Raw genomic sequence first — 16,680 nt, forward strand, 5'->3', positions numbered from 1 at the left:
TCGGACGGATCATCCCCGGAGGGGTTCTGCGGCTCGGGGACCTGCCAGCAGCCCGCCCTGCTCCCCGTGCCCGGCAGCTCCCAGCCGTGCCCGGCTCCGGGGGGCTGGAGGTGCCCGAAATCCCCACCGCAGCCGCAGCCGGTCCCGTTCGTACCGGGGCTGAGCCCCTGCCCGCTCATCGCAGCCACCACCGCCACCCGAAGCTTTTTGTCCGCCGCCCGCGCCGTAGGAAATAAAGCCCCGGATGCGGAAGTGCCACGCTCATTTCCGGTTTGTTCTCAGCGGTTGCGGGTGAGCGATGGCGGCCGGGGGGACCCGGGGGGGGGACCTGGGGGATCCGCCGCCATCCGCGGCCTCGCGGCACCGGGTGGCCCCGGGGTGGACTGAGGCGGAGGAGGGAGCGTGAGGGCACCCGATGGCGGGCGGGGAGCGGGGGGCGCGATGGCGGGGGGCTGCACTGACACCATCTTGGCCCGTTTGTGCCGCAGGTTGGAGCTGCCGAAGCCGAGCCGGAACCATGGTGAGGGGCCGGGGGCTGCGAGGGGAGGGTGCTGCAGTGAGGGAGGGGGGCTTGGGGGGTCTCTGGGGTGGGTGAGCGGGACCCTGGAGGGTTCTGTGGCCTGGGAGTGAGCTCTGGGCTCACAGCGCATCCCTGGAGAGCCCCAGGCTGGAACTGTCCCTGCCCATGGCACGGATGAACTTTGGGGTCTTTCCAAACGGAACATTCCATGATTTTTCATTCCACGAGTTTGTGTTTGCTCTCACAGCCTCGCAAGATTGAGGAGATCAAGGATTTCCTGCTGACGGCGCGGCGGAAGGACGCCAAGTGTGAGTGAGGGTCTCAGGCAGGACTGGGGGAGGCTCCAGCTCGTTCCCTGTGGGCACTGAGGAGCTCCTTGCCTTGGGAATGCCGAGGGGTCGGGGCTGGCCTGGTCCCTCCTGTGGGGTGTCCCTGGAACGCTGCTCTCAGCTCTGCATGCCCTGGGGGGTTCAGCCAAACCCCTGGAGGCAATTCCTGAAGCTCCCCCTGCTCTGTGGGATGGTGCAGCTCTCCAGAGGCAATTCCTGAAGCTCCCCCTGCTCTGTGGGATGGTGCAGCTCTCCAGAGGCAATTCCTGGAGCTCCCCCTGCTCTGTGGGATGATGCTGTGTGGAATGTTGGAGTTGTGCCACCACAGGTGATTCATTCATCATCCTCACCAGGAGATTTTTGTTGCCACCACAAAACGAGGATAATTGAGTCAAAGAGCTGCCTTGTCTCACTGTTCAGCAACACGGGAAGAGTTTTTTCCCCTCTAATTCCTCTTGTTTGGATCTGGCTGTGGCAGGATCCCTCGGGAATCCTGTGACAAGGGAGAGTTGAGCACTGCCAGAGCTTTTTCCTCCCCATCCTCACTCTGGATGGAACTGGAGGTTTCTGCACAGGGCAGGGCGTGCATTGGGATTCCCAGGGGTGACACTGGGGTGTCCCTGCTGTCCCCTCCTCCCCACAGCCGTCAAGATCAAGAAGAACAAGGACAATGTGAAGTTCAAGGTGCGCTGCAGCCGGTACCTCTACACCCTGGTCATCACCGACAAGGAGAAGGCAGAGAAGCTGAAGCAGTCCCTGCCCCCAGGTATCCTGGGAATCCCCTGTTGGGTGGTTGGGATTGAGGGGGGCTGTGAGAACCCCCTTTCTCTGGAAGGGTCTCTGGAGCTGGTGTCCCTGTCCCCAGGTGTTCTGGGAATCCTCTGTTGGGTGGTTGGGATTGAGGGGGGGCCATGAGAGCCCTGTGGAAGGGCCCCTGGAGCTGGTGTCGCCCCCAGTGCCTTGATGGGCTCAGTGCTTGATGTCCTCATGGAGCTGGAGGGCTCCAGGCACCCCTTCCATGCCTGAACCCCCCCCAGTCCATGTCCCCTCTCTCTCCTCCCCAGGTCTGGCCGTGAAGGAGCTGAAATGAGCCAGGAGCAGCTGTGTACCTGTTGGATTCTCTGTGTTAAAATAAATAAAAAACTGTTCCTGGTGTCACGTGTGGTGTTTCACAACTCGCTGTTCCTGGCCCTGGAGCCACTCTTGGAGTCCTGGGAGCCTCTCTGGGAGTCACTCTGGGGGTCTTGGGAGCCACTTTGGGGGTCCTGGAGCCACTCTGAGGGTCTTGGGAGGCACTCTGGGGGTCCTGGAGCCACTCTGAGGGTCTTGGGAGGCACTCTGGGGGTGTGGGAGCCAATCTGGGGCTCCTGGGAGCCACTCTGGGGGTCCTGGGGCTGCTGCTGCTCCCGGCAAAGGGGCGGTTCTGGTACCGGCGGGCACCGGGGAGTTACCGGACCTGGAGCTGCCCCTTTGCTCTGGGGTGACAGCTGGGGACGGGCCCTGGGGCTGGCACACAGGGCCACCATCGTGTCCTGTGCGTGGTGCCCTCCCTAGCAGGGTCTGACAGTGCCGGAGGTGCCCCTACAGCAGAGGTTTGGGGCGCGGCGTGGCGGAGCCGTCTCGGTGCTCTGCCCCAGCCCGGGGCGGGGCACAGGGCTCGGGGCGGTACCGGGGGCGGTACCGGTGGGTGTCTCCCGGGGCGTGTTCCGGGCGGGCGGGCAGAGCCCGCGGCGTGGCGGCACCGCCGCCCCCCGCCCGGCAGCGCGGCGACCCCGGCCCGCCATGGGGCCCGCCCGCGCCGATTACCTGGCGCCCTGGTGGGCGGCCTGGCTGCACGGGCTCCCGCACCGCGACCCCCGCCTGCAGCCCGTGCCCAGCACCTTCCGCCCGCAGGACCCCGACTACCAGCAGGTACCGGCCCGGGACCCCCGCGCCTCCCCCGCGCCCGGTCCCGCTCGCCCCGCGCCCCCCGCCCGCTCCCGGCGGCGCCCGGCGCCGGCTCTGATCTCACGGCGCACAAAGCGCCTTTCATCGCCCGGGCCGGCCGGCACCGGCACCCCCGGCCCCGCCGCTCCCCTCCCGGCCTCGCCGCTTCCTCTGCCCCTGCCGAGCCCCCGCCCCGCGCTCCCGGAGCCGCCGCGGCCGCCTGGCATCCCGGGGCACGGCCCGCCGTGACCCCTGCACGGCGAGGGGGCAGCGCCGCCGTCCCGGTGCCCCGGCGGCTGCACCCCCGGCTCGGGGGCCCTGCGTGGGAATGGGGACAGGGCTGGGGACGGGGACGGGGACACTTCTTCCTCTTCCGCACGTGACAGTCCCGTGGGGCGCGGAGCGCCGCCGCATCCCCGCCACGCGAACGGGTCACGGGCACGGCGGCTGACTGTCCCCTCTCTCCTTCCAGTCGCTGCTTGTCCTGGGCTTGCTGGCCGCCGTGTGCCTCGGCCTCAACCTCCTCTTCCTCACCGCGTACCTGATCTGCCTGTGCTGCTGCAAGAGGGACCAGGACGCCGAGAGCAAGCGGCCCCACTCGTGTTGTGTCACCTGGATGGCCGTCACCGCCGGGCTCATCTGCTGGTGAGGACGGGGACAGGGACCTGGTGCTGTCCCCCTGTCACCGAGGGGACTCTGCGCTCCAGCCTTTCCGAGTGGCTTTAATTAGATCTGTGCAATGAACGTGCTCCATCCCTGCCTCCTCCCGCGCAGCTGCCGGGGCAGCCCCAGGGAGCAGCTGCGGGCCAGCCCCGGCCCCGTCCTTATCAGGGCTGTGCAGAATTCCCGGCTAATCCCGGGCGGGAGCCTGGCCGGTCGCTAATCCCAGCCCGGAGCAGATGGCGGGCGGCAGCGTGACCCAGCTGGCAGGTCCCTTGTGCCCGACCTTAATTGCAACCACAACAATTAAACAAGGGGACTCTTCTTCACCCAGCTCTGGGGGCTTCCCAAGCCCACCTCGGTTCGGGGTGGCTGGGAGGACCCCCAGGGCAGCCCCCCCGAATGTCCCCCAGCATTGGTGGCCTGGGGGAGAGCAGGATGGGCCACGGGCCCCTTTGGCTGCCTGGCCACGACCCTGGCTCCAGACAAAGGGAGCTGTGCCGGGGCGGAGCGAGATGATGGCTGCCTGCGAGCCTCGCATGGAGCAGGGAGACAGGCAAACGGCACTAATGAGCTCAGCGAGCTCCCCCAGCCCTCCCAGCGTGGCAGGGATCCACTCTGCAGCTCCCGGGGGCTTTGAACCCCCCCAGCAGCCTCTTTTGGGCTGGTGTGTGTTGGTTGTACCGGGGTTTGGGCTTTGGTGAGCACCACGCACGCTGTGGGCACGTGCCCGGCCAGGACACAGCCATGGGCACCTCTGTCCTCAGAGCCAGCTCCAAGCTCCATCCAGGCTCCGTGGGGAGCTCTGCAGCAGCTGCAGGGAGCTCTCCACAGGGCCTGGAGCCGAAGGTTTAATCGGAGCCACGCCGGATTCCCCTAATCTGCTTGGCCCAGCCCCTCCGCCCTCAATCTCTCAGGGTTTGGCAGGAGGAGCTTCCAGGCCACCGTGCAGCTCTGGCTGTCCCCAGGCCCCTGTCACCAGCAGGAGCAGGTTCCCATCATGGTGCTGTCCCTGCCCCACTCTCTGTCTCTGCCCTGCCGTTGAGCTGTCCCCCAAAAGCAGGGGGTGTCCCGTGTCTGGTGTGGCGGGGTGAGCGTGTCCCTCCCCTGGCACCAGTGTCCCCTCTCTGCCCACAGCGCCGCCGTTGGCATCGGCTTCTATGGGAACAGCGAGACCAACGATGGCGTTTTCCAGCTGCTCTATGCCCTGGACCATGCCAACCAGACCCTGACTGGCATCGACTCCCTGGTAGGGCCCCAGGGTGCCTCAGTCCCTGCCGTGGGTTTGGTTGGAGCCCCAGGAGGGACGTCCGGCCGAGCTCTGGCGTGGCTGTGCTGGCCGAGCACAGAGGGTGATGTCACCCCACAGAATGGGACCTTTGTGCCCCGCCAGGGCCGGGTCAGGGCTGTTCTGAGGGCACTGCGGGGTGGAGGGAGCTGATCTGCTGGGAAAAGCATTGCAGGGATGGGGCACAGGGCTCTGCCGGGCTGGTGGGTGCTGACTGTCCTGGGGATTGTCCATCTTGGGGTACTGACCATCCCAGGGCACTGACCATCCCAGACTGACCATCCCGGGGCACTGACCATCCCAGGGCACTGACCATCCCGGGGCACTGACCATCCCAGGGCACTGACCATCCCGGGCACTGAGCATCCTGGGGGAATGACCATCCCAGGGCACTGACCATCCCAGACTGACCATCCCTGTGGCCGCAGGTTGCCAGCACCACGCTGCAGATGCAGGGAGCGTTGGAGCAGCACCTGGCACGGCTGAACGAGCTGCTGGCCTCGCGGGGGGATTACGTGCAGACCCTCAAGTTCACCCAGCAGCTGGCTGGCAGCATTGTCCTGCAGCTCCAGGGGCTGCCGGCCTGGCGGGGTGTCAGTGCTGACCTCACCGAGCTGTCAGCACAGGTGGCCTATGTGGAGTATTACAGGTGAGCTCCAGCATCCTGAGATGTCCCAGCAGGGCTGGGGAGGTGCCCCTGTGTGACACAGCCTTCCTCTGCACCCAGGTGGTTGGCTTACCTGCTCTTCTTCATCCTCGTCCTCACCGTCTGCCTGCTGGCCTGCCTGGGGCTGGCCAAGCACTCACGCTGCCTCCTGCTCCTGTGAGTACCCTGGGGACAGCCTTGGGGGGCTCATGGGGACCCCCAGCCATGCTGCCCACTCTGCTCCCCACTCTCCCTGCAGGATGCTGTGCTGTGGGCTGCTCATGCTGGTCCTCAGCTGGGCCTCCATGGCCGTGGACACGGCGGCTGCGGTGGTGAGTGGGGCAGGAGGGGAGGAAGGGAGGGAGGGAAGGGCTGCTGGGGGCTGTGCTGGGCATCACTGATGTCCCTCTGTCCCCACAGGGCACCAGCGACTTCTGTGTGGCCCCGGACAAGTTCATCATGAACCAGACAGATGATGAGATCAGTGCAGGTGAGGGCTGGCTGTGAGGTGGAGGCAGGCATGGGCAGGACCTCAAAACCCACCTGGGGGACTGCCACTGTCCCCCCATGGCTCCCTGTGCCCCAGGATGCTCCTGCTGATGTTCCCATTCCCTCTGCAGAGGTGGTTCATTATTACCTGTACTGTGACCAGAGCCTGAGCAGCCCCTTCCAGCAGGTATGGGGGGGTGGGCACCCCCTTTGGTGCTGCCTGGGGCTGGGGGGGGTCTGTGACTGTGCCCCGCTCCCCCCTCCAGGCTCTCACCGTGTTCCAGCGCTCGCTGACCACCATGCAGATCCAGATGCAGGGGCTCATCCAGTATGCACTGCCCCTCTTCCCCACAGCTGAGGTACAGGAGCGGGGAGCAGGGATCCCCATCCCTCCTTCTTCTCCCCAGAGCTGCCTGACCCCTCCTTTTCCCACAGAAAGACCTGCTGGGTGTCCAGCAGCTCCTCAACTCCTCGGAGACCAGCCTGCACCAGCTGACAGCCCTGCTGGACTGCCGGGGGCTGCACAAGGTGAGGGGGGGCTGGCTGGGGAGCATGGCTGGGCTCCCCCTGCGGTGCCACCAGCGCTGCCCTGCCCATGTCCCACCAGGATTACCTGGATGGCCTCATTGGGATCTGCTACGACGGCGTGGAGGGGCTGCTCTACCTGGGGCTCTTCTCCCTGCTGGCGGCCGCCGCGTTCTCCACGGTGATCTGTGCGGCCCCGCGCGCCTGGCAGCAGCTGGCCGGGAGGTGCGTGTGCCCCCTGCCCTCCCCCTGGGCACAGGGAGCCCAGAGAGCCCTGTCTCTGTCCCTCTGGAACAGAACCCTCAGCCAGTCCTGGGTCCCAGACACTGGGGGGACAACCCTGACACAGCCGACAGTGCCCCGAGGGTACTGAGGGCACCTGGGCTGGTCGCCTTTGCAGCAGAAGAGACACCAGAGACATTGGTAGAAGATAAAGGGCCGACTCTTAGCAGGGGTTAATCCAAGGTTTTATTCTAGGAGTCCCAAAGGAGCTCCTGCACCTCAGGAGGCTCCGGCCGAGAGCCCCGGGAGATGTGCCAAGGTCACATTTAAAGGGAGGTGGAAACCGACAGTAGATAACATCCTACCAACCATTAAGTGACCCTAAGGGATGGGTACTGGGGGATAGACATATAGGACAGCGTATGGGGCAAGGCTTGGGGGGCTGACCCCTGGCCTCTGGCTCATCACTCAACATCCTGGACCGAAGCTTCTGGATGGAGGGGAAGGGATGCTGAGTGACTGACAGAGAGCCAGGGTGGGGGTTTGGGGATGATCTCATCCCGGGAGAGGGATAACACAGGTAAAGGGAGGGGGGTACAGTCTGGGATAAACCATTTGGGAAAAATATGGGGATACAAACCAAAACTTCTTCAAAGTATTACAAAGTATAAAAACGCACTACAGCAGAGCCCCTCTTTGCCCCCCGGGGTGTGATGCCAGCGCTGTGTCCCCGCAGGGAGCGGGACTACGATGACATGGACGAGGAGGACCCGTTCAACCCCGCGGCACGGCGCATGGCCACGCACCGCCCGCCGCGGGGGCAGCTGCGCAGCTTCTGCAGCTACAGCAGCAGCCTGGGCAGCCAGAGCAGCCTGCAGCCCCCTGCAGCACAGACCGTGTCCAACGCCCCCGTCTCCGAGTACATGTGAGCCCCCCCGAGCCCCCTCTGCCGTGGCCCCGTGCCGGGCAGGGGGTGACGGGGGTCTCGCTGTGCCCCCCAGGAACCAGGCCGTGCTCTTCGGAGGGAACCCCCGCTATGAGAACGTGCCCCTCATCGGGAGGGGGTCTCCTCCCCCCACGGTACGATGGGGGGCCGAGGACAAAGCCTTGTGACGCCCCGGGGGGGGTCACTGTGGATCTGCTGGGTGGGACAGGGACGGGAGGTCCTGGTGCCTCCTGCCCAGCTCTGACCCAAATCCCAGCCGCCCACGGGGAGGGAGCATGGCCACGTGCTGGGGGACACCCAAATGAGCGTCCCCTCCCTCCCTTCCCTGTGCTTCCTCTCCATCCTGGCTCTCAGAGGATGCTCCTCGCAGTCTCTCCCCTCACATTCCCATTTCCCTGCTCGTTAATCCTGCCCTGTCTGGTATTGCTGCTTCATTTTTTATTCCTTGTCTTTTTTTTTTCTTTTTTCTTTTTTCTTTTTTTTTTTTTTTTTTTTTGTGATTTCTTTTAATTTTTTGCATCCATTATTTTGGAGCTAAGTTGCCCATCAAGAGTAAGTTCAGCCACTTCCTTCTCCCTCCTTATCCCGGGGGCAGCAGCCAGGTTCTCCCCTCCTCCTCCTCCTCCTCCTCACCCTTCCACACCTCCCTCCATCCCCTTCTGCCTGGATTTTGGGGTGCAGAGAGCTCAGCGAGGCGGGACAAAGGGCCAGGAGGATTTTCAGCTCCCACGTGTTGGGATGCTGGTCCCTGTCTCCATCCCAGCGGCAGTGAAGCCCCTCTCAGCCAGGATATGACCCCAGGAATGCTGCCTGGGCAGGAATACTGTCACTCTCCTCCAGGGAGGATTTTTTCCATCAAGTGGAAGCTTGGATCCCATCTCACAGACCTGGCAGCTGGCGAGAGCCTCCTCCCAGGGGGGGACATGAGTGGGGGGATTAATTGGAGCTCTTCTCCCAGCCCTGAATAGTTTAATTCACCCAGGATTCAGATCCCTGAGGAGAGACTTTCCGAGTCCAGAATAACAAACTCGGAATAATCTTCCTTAATGCCTGCCCGGGGTGATCCTCCCTGCTGGGAAATCCTGCAGGAATGTGATGCTGGGGTGGGGCTGGAGGCTTGGGCTCCTGGCATCCCACAGACACAACCCCAGGGCAGATTTGGGAAGGTGGAGGATGAACCTCTGGGAAAGCTGAACTGTACAGGCTAGAAGGGTTTTGGCTTGGGGAGGGGGCAGATTTGGGATGAATTTGGGAAGCTGGGAATGCAGAGGATGAACCTGGGAAGGGACAAAGCAGATCTGGACAGGCTGGAAAGGTTTTGGTTTGGGGAGGGGGCAGATTTGGGATGAATTTGGGAAGGTGGAGGATGAACCTGGGAAGGGACAAAGCTGAGCTGGACTTGGCTTGAGGAGGGGGCTCTTGTCTCCCCCAGCCCTAAGGGGGCAGAGAGCAGGGCCTGACCCTTTCCATGCCCCCCTGGCAGATTAATTCGGGATTAACCCCCATGGGAACACCCCTGGGGCAGCGTGGGGCGTTTTGGGGTGCTGACCCCTGTGTTCCCCCCCAGTACTCCCCGAGCATGAGAGCCACATACCTGGCGGTCACCGATGAGCACATCCGGCACCGCGGCGACTTCCCGGCCTAGGAGGGGACACCAAAGAGCCCGGAGGGACAGCAGAGCACGGGGTAGGAGCCATGGCGGGGCTGGGGGGCAAACCTGGAGCCCCCCAGCACCCCCTGCCCTGGGCAGCCCCACACCTGCTGCCTTAGGGGCTCCCAGGAGCTCAGAGGGGCTGCGGGGGCTCCTCCTGTCCCTGTGGAAGGTTCTGGAGCACAAACTCCGCACCACGCTGCCCAGGGGCTCCCCTAGCAATGCAGCACCAACCACTAGTGATCCCCAGCCCGTCCCCAGCCCTTTCCAGCCCCCCTGGCATTCCCAGGATGAGGAATTTGGGATGTTTTGGCCCTGCTGGTTTTCCCTCGCTTTGCCCCTGGGGTTTGGGAGGTGCTGGCTCTGTTTCAGAGAGAGGTTGCTGCAGTGGGGTTTGTGGCGGGCTTTGGGGTGGGTTTAGGCTCTTTTTGGCTCCACAGGGCAGGTGTGGGCAGGGGCAGGCTCCCCTCCTCCTGCAGCGCTGGAGTGGTCACAAATCCCCTGGGAGAGGGACAGGAGCTGCTGGGGCATCCCTGGGGAGGGACAACATGGACCTGCCACCCCAGGAGGCTCAGCCAGCATTGCCAGGGCTCTGGGGTGAGGAGCTGCAAGAGCATACAAGCTGAACCTGGCCCTTTGGGGCTGCCCCTTGGCACAGGGATCCCCGGGAATGGCCCCTTCCCCCTGGAGCAGGGATGGACCCCCTGTCCCATCCACCCAGACCCCAAAGGGTGCAGACAGGGCAGTGGTGTGCCCCCCCCCAGGGCCAGGACATCCCCCTGACTGCCCCTCTCCATACTCCCCGTGACTAGCATCCCTCCCCTTGGGGAATATCCCGAGGGATTTTTTTATTTCTTTGGCTTTTAACGTTTCCATGTAACGGTACTGGTAGAAGAGCTGTTGTAACCGCATGTGAACTAACCGAAGGGCTTCGGCTGGGGGCTGGAGTCCGGCTGGATTTGTTTGTGCCCTTTTGGGAGGAAAGATAATAAACACTTGGACTAAATTACTGTCTCCCGTGCGGGTTTTTTTTGGGGGGTAATAATTTTTTTGGTGGATAACTCAGTGTTTGGGGCAGTTTTGAGTTGACCTTCCCAACATGGCGTCGGTCACGTGATGCCGCACGCCGCCGCCATTACGGGGAGGTCGTGTCACGTGATTGTAGCGCCGTGGTCACGTGACGAGGTTCAAGCTGTTGCCTGGCAACGGCGACGCGTCCCCGGTCAGGCCTCACCGGGAGCGGGACGGGACCAGGCCCCACCGCGATCCCGGAGCCTCCGCGGGGTCCATGGTCACCCTGGGCGCTTCCTCGCTCCGTCCCCGTGGCTCAGCTCCGCTCTGGGGCTCCCTGAGGCTCCCGCTGCCTTTTGAGGCCCTCTCAAGGTCCTCCCTGCACAGGATCCCTGCTCCCGTTTGGGCTTTGCCGAGATTCCTGTTCCCTTTCGGATCGTCTGGGACTCCCTGAGCTTCTTGTTCCCTTTCGGGACATTCCCAAGGCCTACACTGTCTTCTGGGGCTCTGGAGGGTCCCCACTCCCTTTTGGGGTCCTCTATCCAAGACCCCATTTCCTTTTGGGCTTCCCCATCTGTTTCAGCATCCTCCCTCTCCAGGCTCTCTGTTCACACTTGGGTCTCCTCGAGGCTCCCATTCCTTTTTTCCTTTTCCTTCATACCTGAAACCCTCTCTCCTTTTGAAGCTCCCTGAAATCCTGCTCTCCATCCCTGAGAACCCCACTCCCTTTTGGGATCCTCTCAGCACCTCCCACTCTCCTTTGGAACTCTCTCCTCCACCTTGAGGCCCCTGTTTCCTTTTGGCCTTCCCCAAGGCGCTCCATCCCCATTGGAGGTCTCCATCCCTGAGGTCCCCCCTCCTTTTTGGGGTTCCCTTGGAGGAGCCTCCCTCCCTCCCTGGCCCCCCAGCCCTTTCCCACCATGGAGATCAAGTATGAGTACTCACGGAAGCGCAGCGAGTTTGGCCGCCCCTGCAGCTTCTCAGACCTCCTGGCCGAGGTGACCGTGGACATCCCACCCGACCCCACCCTGGCCGAGGACTTCATCCCCCAGGACCCCGTGGACTTTGGGGTGCAGGAGGGTCCTGTCCTGGCCATGCATGAGGTACGGGGACACCCCCTGGCCAGGCAGAGGGGACATCCTGGAGTGGCAGCCACACAGAGGGCAGCTGGCCCGGGGGGGATGGATGGATGGATGGATGGATGGATGGATGGATGGATGGATGGATGAGAGATGGATGATGGATGAATGGATGGATGATGGATGGATGGATGGATGGATGGATGGATGGATGGATGGATGGATGGATGAGAGATGGATGATGGATGGATGGATGGATGGATGATGGATGGATGGATGGATGATGGATGAGAGATGGATGGATGGATGGATGGATGGATGGATGGATGGATGGATGGATGGATGGATGATGGATGGATGGATGATGGATGGATGGATGAGAGATGGATGATGGATGAATGGATGGATGGATGGATGGATGGATGGATGGATGGATGGATGGATGATGGATGAGAGATGGATGGATGGATGGATGGATGGATGGATGGATGGATGGAGGGATGGATGAGAGATGGATGGATGGATGGATGGATGGATGGATGGATGGATGGAGGGATGGATGGATGAGAGATGGATGGATGGATGGATGGATGGATGGATGGATGGATGGATGGATGAGAGATGGATGATGGATGAGAGATGGATGGATGGATGGATGGATGGATGGATGGATGGATGGATGGATGGATGGATGGATGGATGGATGATGGATGAGAGATGGATGGATGGATGGATGGATGGATGGATGGATGGATGGATGGAGGGATGGATGGATGGATGGATGGATGTGTGGATGGATGGATGAGAGATGGATGATGGATGAATGGATGGATGATGGATGGATGGATGGATGGATGATGGATGATGGATGGATGATGGATGGATGATGGATGGATGGATGGATGGATGGATGGATGGATGGATGGATGGATGGATGGATGGATGATGGATGGATGGATGATGGATGGATGGATGGATGATAGATGGATGGATGGATGATGGATGATGGATGGATGGATGGATGGATGGATGGATGGATGGATGGATGGATGGATGGATGGATGGTGTGACAGGCACCTTTTGGGCTCAGGGCCTGTGTCCCCTCCGTGTCCCCTCCATGTCCAGGTGAACACAGAGCGGGCTCAGGTGTCCATCCGGGGTGTGAACCACGTGGAGGGCGGCTGGCCCAAGCACGTGGACCCCAAGAACCCGGAGCTGACCACCCGCTACCGGGAGGAGGTGGAGAGGGAAGAGGTCTACACCAAGACTGTCCAGCGCCTCGGCTTCGTAAGAGCCTGCCCTGCTCCCCCCAGACTCCCAGAGCCCCCCAGGGCCCCCCAGAGCCACAGCCCTGCTGTCCCTGCAGGTGATGGAGCACTACATCAGGCAGAACAACACCATCGACATCTACGAGGAATATTTTGAGGAGGAAGAGGAGGAAGAGGAGGAGGAGGAGCATCCCTCAGCCAAAACCATCAATGTCATCAGGTAGCACAGCTGGGGGGGCTTGCCAGAGCCTCAGTGGGGTCAAACCACCTTCACAGAAAATGGGAGAATGTTAGGAGTTCAGTTCCAGTGGGTTTGGGATGGTCCTGGTGCAGTTTGTGGGTGCAGAGCCCAGCTGAACCCTCCCTGCCCCTCACCCTGCCCAGGTGATTTGGGTCAGACCCAGCTCTGAGCATCTCCTGATGGTGCTTTCGGATTTTCCTCCTTGTTCTTGGTGCCTCAAAGGTTAATTTCCACATCAGGGGTGTTTAAGAGTCAGATCCAGTAAGATAATTGGATTTTTAGAAAGGTATGACTGGAAAGAGGATGAAATCATCAACTCTTCTCCCCCCACCCGACCCCTCAGGAGAATCATTTCCTGCACTCAAGGCTTGAGGGCTGCAGATTGGCTTCCTTGTGGTTCCCACAGTTCCCTGTGGGAGATGTTCATCCCAGGGATTTGCAAACTGACCCATTTTGGCTGATGTGTCACCCCAAAGGGACCCCAACAACCCCAGGAGGATGGCCACGCACCTCTCCTGGCACCCCGACGGCAACCGGGCCGTGGCCGTGGCTTATTGCAGCCTGGACTTCCAGGACAGCAGGAAGGACCTGAACTCTGATTCCTACGTCTGGGATCTGGGTAAGGGCCAGGCCAAACCCACCAGGGGACAGGGGATGATGCACTTTGTGTCTCAGAGAGCAGGATGAGGCTGGCAGCACCCCGGGGAGAGTCGCTGGGGGAGCCTCAGTGCAGAACCAGGAGAAATAAGAGCTGGGAGGGGGGAAATAAGCACTGAAATTCCCCTCCATGGCTCCCCAGCCTGCCAGGCAGCAGACCCTCAGATGAAGGTCTGGTGTTGATGTGGTTCAGCTGGTAATGAAGGAAGAAAGAGGTAGCAGGAGCCCGGGGTGAGACTTGTGCAAGCCTGCCTCACACCTGGTGTGTTTTGGAGTGAAAAGGACAAAAAGGGTGGGAATGCAGATTTGTGTATTGAGGGTCTGTCCCCAGGCCAGCTCCCGGTGACATGGGCACCTCATCCTGCACAGCTGTGTCAGGGAACGGGGTGGGGGCAGCAGAGTGGGCTGGGGGCTGCTTTTGGGGGGCTGCCTTCACTCTTTGCTCTTCACTCATCCCTCCTTGTAGAAAAACCCTACGCCCCAGAGCTCACCCTCAAGCCCTCGTCCCCTGTGGTGACCCTGGAGTACAATTCCAAGGACTGGCATCACATGCTGGGAGGCTGCTACAACGGGCAGATAGGTGAGGGGGTAACTCTGCTCCAGCCTGGCTCCAGCCCTGCTGCTCTGCCAGGACCTGTGCGGCCTCTGGGAGAGCAGGAGAAGCCCTGGGATTTACCTGTGGGCAGGTGTGTGCCCACCTGAGCGGGCACCCAGGGAGGGGAGGACACCCTGCCAGGGAGCCCTTCACAGCGGATGGAGGGATGGATGGATGGATGGATGGATGGATGGATGGATGGATGGATGGATGGATGGATGGATGGATGGATCCAAGGGATGAGCAGGATGGATGGATGGATGGATGGATGGATAGATGTTGGATGCATCCAAGGGATGATGGGTGCTGTGCTCCCACCTCTCCCACCACCCTGGATGATCTCTGGGAAGCACTGGGTGAAGTTTGCTCCCTGTTCCATCTTGGACACTGGGGGGAAACGTGACGAGGAAAGGAGCTGGGCATGGGCTTTTCTTTTCCTCCCCAGTGTATTGGGACACCAGGAAAGGGGGGCTGCCCGTGGAGATGACCCCTGTGGAGTTCAGCCACAGGGACCCCGTGTACGGGGCGTGCTGGCTGCCCTCCCGAACGGGCACCGAGTGCTTCTCAGGCTCCACTGATGGACAGGTGAGGGGCTGCAGCTGGGCAAGGGGCCAGGGACTCCTGAAAGAGCTTCCTGTGCCTGCTCTGCCCCGCAGCAGCACAAGATCCCGGCCTCCCAGGCTGGCACGGGGCAGCTGCAGGACTGCCAGAACCTCTGACCATGCTGGGAGCAGCCCCCAGAGCCCCTGCCACACCTTGTCCCTGCAGGTCCTGTGGTGGGACATCCGCAAGATGTCACAGCCCAGCGAGAGGCTGGTCTTGGACATCAGCCGGCAAGATCAGCTGAAGGACGCTCTGGGTGCCATCTCCCTGGACTTTGCACCCATCCTGGTGAGTGTCCCTGTGCCCACCACCCACAGCCTGACCTGGGCAGGAGGGGGAGCGCAGCCCAGGGGTTCCAGTCCCTAAACCGCCCCGTGGTGCTGGGTGCCAGGGTTCTGGCTGCAGCAGGGTCTCCTGCTGGCCCTTACACACTGTGGGATCTCCATCCTGCTGACAGCTGCACCCTTCTGCTCCCACCCTCAGCCCACCAAGTTCCTGGTGGGCACAGAGCAGGGCATCATCATCTCCTGCAATCGTGATGCCAAGACACCACCCGAGAAAATCGCCAACATCTTCAGAAGCCACATTGGGGCTGTCTACAGGGTGACCAGGAACCCCTTCTTCCCCAAAGTTTTCCTGTCAGTTGGTGACTGGACTGCTCGGATCTGGACGGAGGAGCTCATGGATTCATCATCAATTATGGAGACAAAGTAGGTCTCCTTTAGAGAAGTAGTAGAGAGCCTTTACTTGGCCAGAAATCATCCCCAGGGCGGGTAGCAATGGGGTCTGCTCATCTCTGGGCTGGTGCCCGAGGCAGGGCAGTGCCAGCGTGGCTGAGGGCTGGCTCTGCTGGAAGGTACCACAGCTCCTACCTGATGAACGTGTGCTGGAGCCCCGTGAAGCCGGCCGTGTTCTTCACTGCCAGGTCAGACGGCGTCCTGGACATCTGGGACTTCCTCTTCCACCAGAAGGCGCCTTCCCTCAGCCTCAAGGTGGGTCCCCAGCACCTCTGGGAGCCTCACATCACCCCAGGGCCCAGTGTCACCCCCACCTGTCCCCAGGTGTCCAACGATCCCCTGCTCAGCCTGTGCTCGCAGGACAACGGGCGCATCATCGGCTGTGGCACCAGGATGGGCAATGTCTCCCTCCTGGAGATCTCCCCGGGGCTCTGCACCATCCGGAAGAACGAGAAGACCCTGACCTCCACGGTATGTGCCCCCTGAGCGTGCCCACACTGTGCCTGCAGCCCTGTGCTGTGCCCAGCCCCGTGGCAGGGTCCCCTGTGCCCCCACATGTGCCCCCAGATGTTCGAGCGGGAGGCAAGGCGGGAGAAGGTCCTGCAGGACAAGTACAAGGAGCGGCTGCTGCGGGAGCAGGAGCGCCTGCGGGCCCAGCCCGAGCAGCAGGAGGATCCAGTGCAGACCTTCAAGCAGGCCCAGGAAGATTTCCTCTCCAGCATCAAGGCCGAGCGGCGGAGGAGGGGCCTGGAAGTGCCCGGAGAGGTAACGGGGATGGGACAGCCTGGCCACCACGGCAGGGACCCCAGCAAGGGCACAGGGCACAGGGTGAACCTCTGTCTTTCAGGATAAAGAGGGGGAGGCAGCTGCACAGGAGCAAAGCTAGCAGGAGTAGGAGGATGCCAAGGTCAGTGTGCTCCAGCTGCACCTTCCTTTCCTCTCCATGCCAGAGCTGCTGCAGGGATGAAACCACTGTCCCCAAGCCAGGCAGCTCTCCTGGGCTCTCTGCCCTGTCTGCCCACCTGGGGTGGCAAGTGGGGAACCTTATTTTCTTTGGTGTAAATAAACCTGTGCTTTCCACGTCACATTTCCTCTTTTGTCACAGCAGGGTCGAGCAGAGGGTGAGAAAGTCACGTCCTCCTGCTCCTCCTGTCCTTTCCTTGACCCAGGACACTCAAAGCCAGTGGCTGAGCACAGCCAAGCACCCACGGCAGCACAGGATGTCCCTCAATGTCCCCAGGCCATGGAGCAGGGCACAGCAGGGTGGCTGGTGGCAGCAGGGGGCCC

The 16,680-nt window shown here is 61.9% G+C and overlaps 3 protein-coding genes across 5 annotated transcripts; all 3 read left to right on the forward strand.

The window, feature by feature from the left end:
- Window positions 1–253: 253 nt before the first annotated feature.
- Window positions 254–1,997, forward strand: LOC118700350 (60S ribosomal protein L38). Its single transcript, XM_036404772.2, has 5 exons — window positions 254–291; window positions 489–520; window positions 768–828; window positions 1,493–1,615; window positions 1,914–1,997. Exons 2-5 carry the CDS (start codon window positions 518–520, stop codon window positions 1,937–1,939), a joined length of 213 nt encoding a protein of 70 aa, XP_036260665.1. The 5' UTR covers window positions 254–291; window positions 489–517; the 3' UTR covers window positions 1,940–1,997.
- Window positions 1,998–2,595: 598 nt separating this feature from the next.
- LOC118700361 (protein tweety homolog 2-like) lies at window positions 2,596–10,208 on the forward strand. Of its 3 annotated transcripts, none has more exons than XM_036404785.2 (15): window positions 2,596–2,760; window positions 3,248–3,420; window positions 4,573–4,684; window positions 5,152–5,372; window positions 5,451–5,546; window positions 5,629–5,701; window positions 5,790–5,859; window positions 5,990–6,045; window positions 6,125–6,217; window positions 6,294–6,386; window positions 6,466–6,608; window positions 7,342–7,530; window positions 7,607–7,685; window positions 8,086–8,103; window positions 9,119–10,208. In XM_036404785.2, exons 1-15 carry the CDS (start codon window positions 2,632–2,634, stop codon window positions 9,194–9,196), a joined length of 1,623 nt encoding a protein of 540 aa, XP_036260678.1. In that variant the 5' UTR covers window positions 2,596–2,631; the 3' UTR covers window positions 9,197–10,208. The 3 variants fall into 3 exon arrangements, with proteins under 3 accessions (XP_036260678.1, XP_036260680.1, XP_036260679.1); XM_036404787.2 differs by having other exon boundaries at window positions 8,091–8,103; XM_036404786.2 differs by lacking the exon at window positions 8,086–8,103.
- A 348-nt stretch (window positions 10,209–10,556) lies between these two features.
- On the forward strand, window positions 10,557–16,478 carry DNAI2 (dynein axonemal intermediate chain 2). The gene is made up of 12 exons (XM_036404776.1): window positions 10,557–11,316; window positions 12,418–12,579; window positions 12,659–12,780; window positions 13,278–13,420; window positions 13,925–14,038; window positions 14,499–14,638; window positions 14,822–14,944; window positions 15,140–15,366; window positions 15,513–15,648; window positions 15,718–15,864; window positions 15,961–16,158; window positions 16,241–16,478. The coding sequence occupies exons 1-12, from the start codon at window positions 11,134–11,136 to the stop codon at window positions 16,277–16,279; spliced, it is 1,734 nt and encodes a 577-aa protein (XP_036260669.1). The 5' UTR covers window positions 10,557–11,133; the 3' UTR covers window positions 16,280–16,478.
- The last annotated feature ends 202 nt before the right edge of the window (window positions 16,479–16,680 follow it).

The sequence above is a fragment of the Molothrus ater genome, chromosome 19, assembly GCF_012460135.2.
Source record: "Molothrus ater isolate BHLD 08-10-18 breed brown headed cowbird chromosome 19, BPBGC_Mater_1.1, whole genome shotgun sequence".
In the NCBI taxonomy this organism is placed as follows: Eukaryota; Metazoa; Chordata; class Aves; order Passeriformes; family Icteridae; genus Molothrus; species Molothrus ater.